Genomic DNA, 12755 nt, shown 5'->3' with positions numbered 1-12755 from the left:
AGAGAAAACTGCAGTCTGAATTTTCAAACAGTGGCATTTCTCTCATCATCTGCTCTGCTACAGGTGAAATAGCACCAGTCATAGGCTGTTTCCCAGGGGCTGCCATATTCACTGCCTGAGGGCTGTGGAGATGGACAACTGTCAGTCCAGCCTCTTTCACTAATAGTGAATAAGCCCGTGAAAGAAGGATGTTTTAACATACGTGTCTCAAATGCAGAGTGGCTTGCTCACGTGTGCTTTTGGGACATGTCCCAGGCCCCACAGGTGAGTGGATAGAAGAGCTCACTGAAAAGCCCCAGCACGTAACTGTGACGGTGCTAAGCTCCACTACTGCCCTGACATCCTGGACAACATCACAAGAGAGTGGAGGCAATAGCACCATCGTGTCTGTGGTCTCCCTGACCTGTCAGAAGCAAAAGGAAAGTCAAAGGCTTGAAAAACACTACTGCACTGAGGTAAGGGGTGGTGGAAGCTGGAGACTTTTCAAATACAGGAAAAAATTGCTATTCATCCTGCTGTTTGGGATTATCAGGCTCAGGGCTGCAGAGCACAGCAGTAAGTGCTCCCTTCTGCAATTTAAAGAGACATGGCTGGTGCGGAGGGGAGGGGAGAGCACAGCATTCAGGAATGAAAGTGTGCAGTACACCATAGTAGTGTTAAAATTGTATTTGTGTTGGACTGACTGTGGCCAATCCTTTGTTCAAGCTTGTGAGTTTTGTTGCACCATTTGAGGCTATTTTGTGGCAGTAGGGAAAATGGTGCTGTATCGTAATAACACTTAGGCGTATGCTCTAATCCATTTGTATTAAGCAAAGTGCTCACATGCATGATCATCATCAAACTAGCATAAATTATTTCTTAGATATCCTACATATGAATGCAGAACCTGACTCTAAACTTTCTGGAAGTTTAGAGGTGATCAGAAGCCAGCTTTTCTTTTGTCCATAAAAAAAGATGTCAGCACTGGGAAGTAAACTGTAATTCCGACCATCTGTGATTTAGATAGACAACAATTCTTTAGAGTTGCCGTATGGGATGTGTTTATAATGATCAAGGATCCTGAACCCCAAAATATAGCATTTTTCTGTTACTTGAAACCCTTAGTGACTGCAACCCCACGTCAGATCCTGTGGCATGTGGCTTCAGTTAGAAAGAGGTTGTAGCCCACATCTCAATTACTTCACCAAGAACCTGATAAGGCCATTTTCTGAGCAGTGCCGCAACTTCTGTCTGTCTCCCTAAATTTGTGTGATGGAGCAGTCTGCAAAGGACTGCAGTGCTGCCCTGCTGCACCCTCAGCTCACCCATAGGAATGGAAGGAGACCACTAACACTCCCAGTAAATCTTCATCTCCTTCAAATTTGTGATTAGCCCTGCAAGTTAATCGACACATAGAGTCTGCATCCTTTAAAAATGTCTTTCAAAATGTATCTTTCTCAAAATGTTTTGAATTTAAATAAAATTTAAATGTTTGGAAGTGTCTTTTCATGACAATTTGAGATTTGTTTTTCAGAATCAGCTTGTAATCTCATTGAGTTATTTTTCTTCCATTTATTAAAAGTGCAGACATTTAATCAGGAAGCAAAACAATACAGTAGGTGAATATAAACCACAGATCACAAGTATATACATATATGATTAAAGTAAATACTACAGGATTAATCCACAAACTCAAAGACAAGTACCTAAAGCTAATCTGTGAATAAACAAGGTATCTGTAAAAGTAAATGCATATTTATTGCAAGTAGGTAGAAAGGTCTAAATACCGTTATTTGTTTCTTCCTGTCATTACAAATATTCATACCACCTCTAATCAAGTTTTATCAGCTTATTATACCTGGAATTATTAATGGCCATTGGTTTGAATTCTCCTTGACAGGCTGAAAAGGGCAAAATTTAGTGCAGAGTTCTTATCAATTTCTAACATCATACATGATTTAAAAGTGATTTAGCTTTCCAAAGAAGCTGTTAAAGAGAAATTCTGTTCCTCTCTAAATCTGTGGTGGCACTAATATATCCATGTGCATTTGCAGTAAACCACCAGTGCAAAGGTGGCTGTGACACAGACTTTGGAAAGGTTGCGAAGAAAATATTAGTGGGAAATACCAGCCTGCAATTCTAGAATGGGTGCAGAAAGTCCTTTCCTGAAAGCTGCTCTCTGCATTTGCTGTGAGCTGGCTCTTCAGGAGATAAGACTTCTCATATTGTATCAGACCAGGAATCACTTGGTCAGTCAGGTACTCCGCCTCCAGCTGTGACTGAAACCTGGTGTGGCACAGCAGAAATTTTAATGGTTATTTCAAACTGAAAAGAAAAATCACAATGTCCCTTAGGTTTTGTAGTACTGTGCAGGGGAGGTGAGAGAGAGTAATTTCTCTCCAATTTCACCATGCAGTCACCTAACACATTCATTCAGAAGACAGCTGCCTTCAGCTCGCGTAGCTGCAGATGAATCAGATGGCCGATGAAAAGCCTCAGTGTTTTATTGAAAACACACAGTCTAAATACTTCAGCCTGAATAATATCACCTGAATATGGATATAGCCTGAATATTTCAATAAACTTCGACAGTAGGAGAGAGTGGGTCTGTAGTGTGACGGCTGACCTTACGCAGCAAGGCAAGTGTGGTGTTCTGAGTCAGACTATTTGTCAAGTCGGTCCTGACCACTTTCACAGTTTTGTCATTTTGGGCTTAATGAATAGAATTTCAGCCGCTGATGCCAGTGTGTTCAGAATCATTCCTTTTGTAACTAGAGTAGTTCAACTACACTCCAAATGTTCTTTTAAATAACCAAGTAAGTACTTCATATCTGATATGTTCCTCTCCTATTAGGTGAATTCAAGCAGCAGCCTTATTGAAAATCTTGTTCCTGGTGCCCAGTACCAAGTTGTGGTTTACTTACGGAAAGGACCGTTGGTTGGACCACCCTCTGATCCTGTTACATTTTCCATTGGTAACCCCTGCATCTACTGTTTGAAATTTGTTTGGTTTGGTTTTAAATATGTGTAGTATATTCATTAAGTCTTAGAGTCCATGAAGGAGTACAAAATTGTCATGTTGGTTATTTCAAATGTAATGAATAATTATTGAGAATATTTTCTTGTATTGTCTAGCCCATTACTGAGGTGGGAAAAATACTCCTTCAATGGAAGATAGATATTTCACATTTAAATGTTATTACCAAACGCAACTAGAGAGCAGTTATGGTCAGGATTCACAGATAGAGTGCCCTGTGGAAAGAACCGTCCTCACCTCCAGATGTCTGAATATATGTTTGTCTCTAGCAGTTTTCGTGGTCTATGTCATTTAGGGTGGGAGTCACCTCACTTAGGTGTAGCCAAGTGATAGAATTCAGTATCTTTTAGTTTCAGTATCATTTATTTTTAATACATATTTAACAAAATGTATTTAGACGAGAAAGGGCAAAGAGAAAGAGACTCAGTGTATAGCGTTACATTTGCAGAGAAGTATTTAACCAGTCACCCAGCTTCTCCTTTTTACAAACAGTCTGCCTTGTGGGAGAGCAGGTGGCTGAAAGTTAGAGATCTTCAATACTTTTCATTCTGCTTCTCTGTGATGTAGGGAAGAAAATGAAACAGAAAAAAACAAAGTTAACCTCGTAAGAATTGAAACTTTAAATGAAAGCAAATATATGAACTAGTAAATATGGTGAAAGCCTTTTCATTCTAGGCAGTCTCCTTATATATTTTCATAATTTGAGCCTGAATAAAAAATCGAAAAGAGAGTATAGTATATTTCAGTAAAGGAAAAAATAGTAAGTAAAAATATATATACTTTATTATTAAAATCTCTGTCATTGGACAATTTTTACAAATACTTTTAATGTTCTTTCTCACTATAGTTACTTCCGAAATCTGCAAAATTTTATTTTCACTTGAGAAAGTGAAGTCATTTATTCCCAAAGTGAATAAGTTCCTTCCTTTTCTCCAGTTTTCTCCATGGCCTCACAACCATAAAAGGTTCTTACTAAGACTGGCAATCGATTCCTAAACAAAACATCTCATACGGTTTTTATTATAAAGGGGATGTTTTTATGCAGTAAAACAACAGTTGTATGAGTTTTCATTTCGTAATAGGATATTGAATTCGATAGTAAAATAGTAGAACTGCGAAACAAACTGTTATGCGAAATCATGAGTGGTGGTAATGATAAATGAAACTGAAATAAGATAAAATACACTTTTAAAAGTATTCTGTTCTTCCCATGTTTATTCTAAGCCTCACTTTCACTGGGTGAGTATTAACACTTTAGAGAAAGCAAAGAAAAGATGTGGTAAATGGTTTATGAAGGGAAAGGCAATCATGTGCTAACATGGGCAGGAGTAATCAGGGTGCTGGTCTCAGCTCTGACCTGGCATGCAATAGCTGGAGCTCTGCCACCCTTGTAAATGTTAGCAAAGTATTTATTTAAGTAGCATCAGTTAAGTCATGAAGAATAATTGCTTTCCAGACAAGTAAGGTTGCAGAAGTTGACCCTTATGTGACATTTTTTCAAATCGCTTGACTCCTCTTTCTCAGTGTCGTCATCTCTGAAGCAAGAATAGCAACACATAACAGCACCTTTAGGTTCCCCAGGCAAGGAGGGCTAGCCATAAAAACTGTTCTTTCTCATAGTCTTCATCTTACAAAGTGTTATGGCTTTTGATGTTTTTGTTTCTGAGCAACTTGAAACATCTCTTTAACATCCTGGTTTTCAAAGCAGAATAGAACCCTCCGTTTATGAAAGATCAGGCCCTGTACTTTACCTCAAGCTAAGCAGCCAACACCAAGTAGCCTGTAGTCATTTCTGAAAAAAGAGACATAACAAACTGGAGAACAAATGCTGAGAAAATGGTATTCAAGGCTTGTGACAAGGAAGCTCTTGGAAATTAAAGTCAGGAACAAACCAGAAATAAGTAGAACTTGGTTAAGGAAAGATACTGGTTTTAAGTGTAACTGGTAACACACACATTACTAACCACAATTTCTGATTTATAGTGCCCACTGGAATAAAGGATCTGACACTTTACCCTTTGGGACCTACTGCTGTGGTTTTGAGCTGGAACAGACCTTTCCTTGGGGTGTTCAGGAAATACGTTGTAGAAATGTTTTACTTCAACCCATCAACGATGACCTCTGAGTGGACAACCTACTATGAGATAGCAGCAACCATCTCCTTAACTGCCTCCGTGGTAAGGTGACCATTACTGAGTACTGCTTTCCCCTGCTTGTGGCCCTGGTACCTTCTGACATTTCTTTGCCCAGCCTTTCCCCTGTGCATATATATATATATATATGTGCCTTTAAGCCTGGCATGTTTTTCCAGGCGAAGCAGAGAAAATGGCCAGGATGCTAGAGGCATTTTCTGTTCTAAAGGAAGGGAATTCCAGCTGAACCATGCGAAATTTTAACGGAGTGATAAGATAGGAGATGAGCCTTTTTTTTTTTTGTTGACAAACAGGCATATTCAGCAAGTCCAGAGGCAGCTTCAGTTTGTGGGTCAGTTTGTCAGTCAAGGCTTTAAAAATTCTGTCATCTCCTTGGGGGAAATAGTCCAAAGCCTTATCTACATAATTAATATTGTTAATATGGATTTGGGGCTTGCAGGCTAGTCTTGCAGTGTGCCATCTGGAAGGCTTAGCTGCAGAGATGTTCTTGTGAAAATAGCCTCCGTGTTTCTGAACCTACAAAGACTTATGCCAGGATTTCAACTAGATGGAGACTGATCTCTGGAAAAGCACGCGCATATGCGCACATATACATGTATACGCAAATGTATCTTTTCAGAAATAATGTGAAATTTTCATCTTATTTTCCATTATTTCCTAGAGAAGGTGAACAGATTTTATTCTGACTTCACTGTAGCACAAGACAGAAAGCAATTTTAGCTGAAATTAGTTGTTCAGAAAGTTATGAGTGTGCAAAAAGGATAGCAATAACTTTTGCTGCTTATGAGAGCCACAGTGATTTACTGTAATTGATTTGCATAATACCATTTGTAGAGTCATTTTGGCTATAGAAGCTTAACTGTAATTTGGTATGTGACTGTAAATCTAGCACATAAATCTCTAGGGAAATTAAAAACAAAAATAACTTACCAAATGAGTAATTAATATCTTGTAATCATGACTCAGCACAATTAGATTAATACCTGAGTGATTCCAGTCATCTTAGAAATAATGCCATCTTCCACAGTAAATGTGGTTCATTAGAAAATCAGATTATATTGTCCCTTACTGTTGCAAATCCTGTTCAAGGAAGCCAAGTTGGAATTCTTTTGAATTTCAGTCTGAAATGTGACAGTGCTATATCACAGCTAAAATGAGCATTTCTTAAAGAATAATTTTAAAGACTAAGCCTGAATTAGAAAAAAAGAGTGTCTCCCTGTTCTTCTGTTACAGCATTTAACACACAGGTAGGTATCCCTGAACTTCTGTTTGGGTTCTGTAGAGATGCTCCAGAATCCCACCAAGTCCCACAAATTTCCCTGTCATCTACTGACATCTCTGAGTGGTGTATTCTGGAGCAACAGTGTCAAGCCCAGTGAGAAGACAGTAGATCCAAAAATCAAGCTCTCTGGCAGCTGACATCAAAAATTACTTCGTGAAGCATTAGCACTTGGAGTGAACCTTTGGAACTGAATTTGCCCTTTAACTCTGTTTAGTTGCTTCATTCATTCGTGCTCTGCATCTTACCTTAAAATTGTCAAAACAATGTTGGGATTTTCAGTGTTACACCAGGGACATGTCAGAAGTCCAAGCATCTTCAAAGTTTTGGTGCTAATTAGATACAACCTTTTCTAAAAAGCATAAAAAGAATACTCCACAAACCCTGTATTTGGGTCGCTTTGTAGTATCTGGGAAAAAAAAGGCCACTGCAAACAGCAGAGATCTGTAAAAACAGTAATTTCTAAGTTGTTGAAAATTTTCATTATTTCCAGTTTGCTTTTATTTTGCAATTTAAAAATATCTTGAGGCTTTTCATTTAAACATAAAATTAAATATTTGGAGTGTTTTGTGCTGTCAATGGAAGTATTTGAATTTTAACTTAAATATTATATACAATATTATAATATAAAATATATTACATTTTATACTTCATTTATATCTCATTTCTATTTATATATATAATTTATGTCTCATAAGTCATTTATGTTTCATTCATATTCATTTATAATAAATGATAACACAAAGTGAAATGTACTTTGAAAATTGGAAAATTCTGTTGTAGTGACAATATATGAGTCAAAAATATTGTTCCTAATTTATCCTCAAACCCTATTTAATTAAAATAGAAAAGCTTACATTTTCCAGTTAAATATTCTTCCTTCATCAAATCAGAATTTTGTTGATGGCAGATTGCTCTGCAGAAATCGTTCTTGCTGCCCTGGAAATCAATGAGAAGTTCCCATGGTGAGTAGGACCTCAGACCACATGCACATGGATAAGTAGCAGAGCCATCATAACCGTGTTTGCTCCCACTGCACAAATTTTTTAATAAATTCAGATGCCAAATTTTAGAGATTTCCACGGAGTGAGGAAGAGGAGCTCAAGTAAAATGAGCATGGGCACTAGATTTATGAATATTGTTGTGTTCTGTAAGTCACACCTCATGATGGTGAATTTTGTCCTGAGCTGCTGTTTGTCTTTTGTCGCTTTACAGAGAATAGCTAACCTGCTGCCTGCTTGGTATTACAATTTCCGGGTCACCATGGTGACTTGGGGGGACCCAGAGCTGAGCTGCTGTGACAGCTCCACAATCAGCTTCATAACAGGTAAGCAGCCATGTGGAAAGACTGTGGAAATGCTCCTGGGAGAACAAATGCTGAGAAAGTCCAACTTGGGTGCTGTGCTTCACCCAGGTACTTGCAAGTTAGGATATTTAACAGCTAAATGGGTTTTTTGGGGGTTTGGTTTTGTTTGGGTTTTTGGGTGGATTTTTTTAAGGAAAGGTCTGAGGACTGCTTTAAATGAATACATGTAGTTTCCCTATGCAAAGCACAGTGCTTGATTACCTTGTTCCAGTCCTCCATCAGCTGAATGCATGGCTCCAGTGAGGGACAGCGATCCTGTTCATCTTTTACAACACCATCTCTTTTACACATTGAGAAGTTAATGGGTAAATAAGTAAATCTGAATTCTTAGGTTTTCTAATGTTATGAAACATTTTTCCATATATTTGCAATATTTCTAAATGCTTTTTCCTCCTCTGTCCCCCTCCCGGTGATCCACAGATCAGACCATGATTTATGTGGCACCTTAGCTAACATAGAGAGTTATGCACTCTTAGGCAGACTGAGGCAGGTAATATGTTCAGTAGCACATTATTCTTGTCCTCCAGCTTTGCCTTTTCTGCTGGGTGTTTTTTGCTTGCTCACAGTAAGGAGAGAAGGGTGCTCTTCTGATCAAGGCATTGCACCCGCAATGGGTAAATTGGCCTTGGGAAACTGTGTGATGCTGGCAAGTTAATTTCTAATCTGGATTCTCAGCTGCAGTAAATTGATATAACCACGTGGATGGCCCACTTCCAGTTGGGACCAGCCTTGCATTTATCACACTCTGTTGTCTCTTGTCAGATTCTTTGGGTTTGAATCTTCAATATGTCAAACAGATCAGCCGTAGAGGGAGCACCATACAAGAGGTCCTGTTAGTGCCTTGCCACGTGCTCCTAGCATCCAGGCTGGTTAAGTCAAAGTTCTGTATTGACTCATTTTACTTTTATACAGTGCTGTTTAGTTCACCTTGCAGAAGGTGACTGAAAGCAGTAATTCAGATGCACTGTGAAAGGAAATAAAGTATGCCTCGCTCATCTTTTCCATCTGTAGAAATCAAATTAGGAAGGACAATCAGCCTACAAGGTCCCAGCCGCTCCCTCCAAAATAGATACTGGCCTAGTCCCAGGTTTTTAGTTTGGCGAGAGGCTAAGAGGATGTAATCACCATTTGCAATGATGATTAATATACTGCCTGTGCTCAACAAAACCGTGATAGAAAAGTTATCAGTGGGTTAAGTCCTAGTGCCACTGAAGTCATCACAAACCCTCCTATCCTGAGATATCTGATCCCAAGCTACACTGCTGATAAATTCTGGCACTTCTCCAGTGTATCAGAAACTCATAGCACCCACGGGGGCCCCATGAAGAGTCTCCAGGGCTATTCATTGTCTTTTGGCATCAATCAGCTTCTCTGTGGCACTATAACGAAGCAATTTTCCAGCTGGTCGGTTGCTGTATGAGGGGAGAAATGTCTTTTCCAACTGATTTGTGTACCAGGTTCAGCATTTTAGAGTGGAAATATTCAGTGGGGCCCTCACACTTCAATATTGTCTTCAGAAACATGCAGCAGGAATTAGGGAGATTAAGGTTATTCCAAAATATAAGCCGTTGTCAGGATCAGTCTAGATTTCTGTATGGTGCAAGTAAAGGCTGTTTCTGGAATTAGATGAAAAATGGATCAACTCCTTAACTAGCAGATATAGACAAGTCAGAAATGGATGAACCTCTTGGATAATGTCATTGCCCTGTGGCTGGCAAAACCTCTCTTCAAAAAGGTCATCTGGTCTCAAGTGAAAATATCCAGAAAATACCCAGCTGGGAAGTTGTACCAATGCTTAATTCTTCTTATTATCAAAGGTTTATCCTTTGCTTCTGCTGTGAATTTTTTCCACTTTTAATATCCAGTCTGTAACTCTTGTTACACTTTTCTCTTATTCATTGAAGAGACGCAAAGCTTTTTTCCCTGTCTGTGCAGAATTTAGTTGCTCACTTTTCTGTTGATAAATTGCTTCCATTGAACTCTTCAGGTGCTCTCACAGTAAGGCAATTTTTCACATTACTTTTTTCCCCTCACTCTGCCTCTCTAATTTTTACTGTCTTTACCAAAGCATGTGAAAACTGAAAGTGTAATACCAGCCTGCTGAATACTCCTACAGAGGCAAAATCAGCTCCCTATTCAGTGCTCTCCTGTTTGTGCATCTAGATGATTGCATTTGCTCTGGCATCACACTGGAGGTCTGCGTTGATTTGCTTCTGACTGCTTCCTGCAGTAGCTGTTTTCCAGAATTTGTCATTTGGGAAGTGTTGTCTGCTTGTCTTTTTCCTAAAGACCCAACTTTGCACCTGGCACTTTGAAATGCATTTTTCTTGAACGGGCCCAGCATAGGGGCCAATAATTCAAACCACAGCCTCGTCCAAATCCTCCACTGCTCTGCTAGTTGCCATGTTACTTGTGTGTTTTGTCAGCGGTGCTTTTACTTTCAGAGTGTTGATGAGTGATGAGCCAGATCACAGCATTTTAAGGGAAGAGTCCTAGCAAAGAAATCTGATTTGATCAAATTAGAAGTGCTTATCAATAGATGGTCACCATTGAATGCGAGCATGAAATAACTTCCTGTCCTCTGATTACCTTATTACTGGCAAGCTCTTCAGCTTTGTCCAGGGACTGCTGTCAGGCTAACTTGCGAGAATGTGGCATGCCAGTTTTGCTTGTCTGCATGTTTGAAATGTTTGTCCCCAGTAGCTGTTGCCTTTTTGCTCTTTGGAGTTAACAGGGGACTGCTGAATTCTTTATCACCCTCAGACTCTTTCTTTCCAGAGAGGGAACAGATGGTTTTATGGAGCACTTAGTCCCTTTCTGCATCACTCTGAACAACGCTACCTGCCCTGCACAGGTTGCCAGGAATTAAACAAAAACATCCCACCACAAAGCCCTAAATTTTAAAATACTAGAATGAAGGTTTTGTAGTCTTCTTGACAGTACACCATCTGTCAGTTCTTCTGTGTATAACTGGAAACCTAACCTCTGCACCTGGAACATAAGCTTGATTCTTTAAAACAGAGCAGAAGGATCATCTGGAATTTTGGGACCAAACCTTGCAGCAAGCTCAGAGCTGACAAACCGTTTCCCTGACACAGGATTCCACTGCTAACGTAGAGCCTGTAGCGAGGCTGGGGCTTTACTGCACTGCAGTGCCTGAAATGAAAAGGGTATTACAAAAGACCGGGTGATATATAGCTCTCTCCCACGACACCTGGTCAGATACCCTCAGGAGAATGGGGGAGATTTGGGGGATTCCAGACACTTAACAGAAACAGCATTGGTTCTCTCAGGCTTCTGCAGCAACGGTTGCACGCTGTTGTTTTAATGCAAGGAGAGATTGTGGTGCTGCCAGTGTTCTGTGGTGACTCATGAGTTTTTAATGCCACCTACTGTAAACAGCTGGATTTAAAGCAATCATAAGCAAAGGCACTTTAGGCCTCCAACATTTTCTTTTACAATGAGAATGCTTTTAGCTTCGGAGAAGCAAAGAGAGTAAGACAGACTGTCGGTATTGGTGGGTACCATCACAACGACTGTCTGTTGGTCCCGTGGATGCTTTCAGCTGTCACCTTGGGCCAGGTCAGCAACAGGCTGTAATTTCCTACAGCCCCTCTGTGCCAGTCAGCTCCCAGTGGAATATGGTGTTAGGGGAGTGGATCATGCAAGCCTTGGCTTTTAGTCTCATTTCACATATCCTGGATGTTCATTGCCAGATACCTAAAGCAACCAGTTGTGTGAACATTAAGAGGGAAAGCAAGTCATCAGTATTTAGGTATAGGAGGAAATTATTATTAATGTATAAGATTCATGCCAGTCATGACCTTAAACTGTAAGGAATACACAGTCCTTGTGCAGGGATGGTCTGGGAACTCTAGAAATTGAAAGAAGCCTTACTTTAACGATTTTATATTAAATAAGGTTGCTTCCTCTCAACAACATAAAAGGACATTTTCAAGATCAATTTGAGAGAATAGTCTTACTAAACGCTTCTAAATGGCTCTAAATTGTCCGTGCATTGTATTCACTGTCTTCCTCAGTGATCGCTTCAGTCAATCTGTTGGCTAATGAATGTCTCAACGCAATAGCCATAGAAGCCGTCGTGCAAGCAGCAGTGACATCTTGTGGCCCCTTCAAACAGACCCGAGCTCCAAGTCAGTCCTGCGTCTCCCCTGGCTGCTGGCACCTGCAGCTGTGCTGGCACCCAGGGCTCTGTGAGGGAGTGCGCTGGGAAGGGCCCTCACCAGGCAGCCACCTCTGAGCTGCCTTTGCACAAACACACTGGGCTCCACGGGGCTTGAACATCAGTCAGTTCATATCGTTTTCCCTATGGTGCTCCTGCAGAATCTGCCAAGCAAGCACACAGATTCGTGCACTTCCCTGTTTCGTCCAGGTTGTCCCACTGATATCACTTTGAGAGGGGGTTACAATCTTTACCGCTCGATGACTTTGACTTCTGGGTCTCCACTCAGTTTTAACTTGTATCCTGAGGAGGAGGATTGGGTTAGGGATCTTTTAGGCAAACTAGACACCCACAAATCCATGGGCCCCAATGGGATGCACCCACAAGTGCTGAGGGAGCTGGCAGATGCTGTTGCTAGGCCACTCTCCATCGTCTTTGACAGGTCATGGAGGACAGGAGAGGTGCCTGAGTACTGGAGGAAAGCCAATGTCAAGCCAATCTTCAGAAAGGTCAAGAAGGAGTACCTAGAAAACTACAGACCAGTCAGCCTCACCTCCATCCCTGGAAAGGTGATGGAACAGATTATTCTGGCTGTCACTTCTAAACATGTGGAGGAAAACAAGATTAAAAGGACTTGTCAACACGGATTCACCAAGAGGAAATCATGCCTGACCAACCTGATAGCCTTCTATGATGGCAAGACTGGCTGGGTGGATGAGGGGAAAGCAGTGGATATTGTCTACCTCAACTTCAGCAAG

The 12755-nt window shown here is 40.4% G+C and overlaps 1 protein-coding gene across 2 annotated transcripts in view; it reads left to right on the top strand.

Annotated features, from left to right (window-relative positions):
• The window catches only part of PTPRO (protein tyrosine phosphatase receptor type O), a 152985-nt gene that overhangs the window by 103840 nt on the left and 36390 nt on the right, over positions 1 to 12755 (top strand). For both annotated transcript variants that reach the window (XM_086467021.1, XM_086467012.1), the window contains exons 7-10: positions 256 to 455; positions 2834 to 2954; positions 5000 to 5193; positions 7664 to 7775. In XM_086467021.1, coding sequence (XP_086323147.1) covers positions 256 to 455; positions 2834 to 2954; positions 5000 to 5193; positions 7664 to 7775 — 627 coding nt within the window. The remainder of the gene's footprint in view (positions 1 to 255; positions 456 to 2833; positions 2955 to 4999; positions 5194 to 7663; positions 7776 to 12755) is intronic.

Source organism: Leptosomus discolor, chromosome 1 (assembly GCF_034619465.1).
Source record: "Leptosomus discolor isolate bLepDis1 chromosome 1, bLepDis1.hap2, whole genome shotgun sequence".
Classification (NCBI taxonomy): Eukaryota; Metazoa; Chordata; class Aves; order Leptosomiformes; family Leptosomidae; genus Leptosomus; species Leptosomus discolor.
The sequence above is the reverse complement of the archived record's forward strand: the minus strand, read 5'-3'. Positions and strand labels throughout refer to the sequence as shown.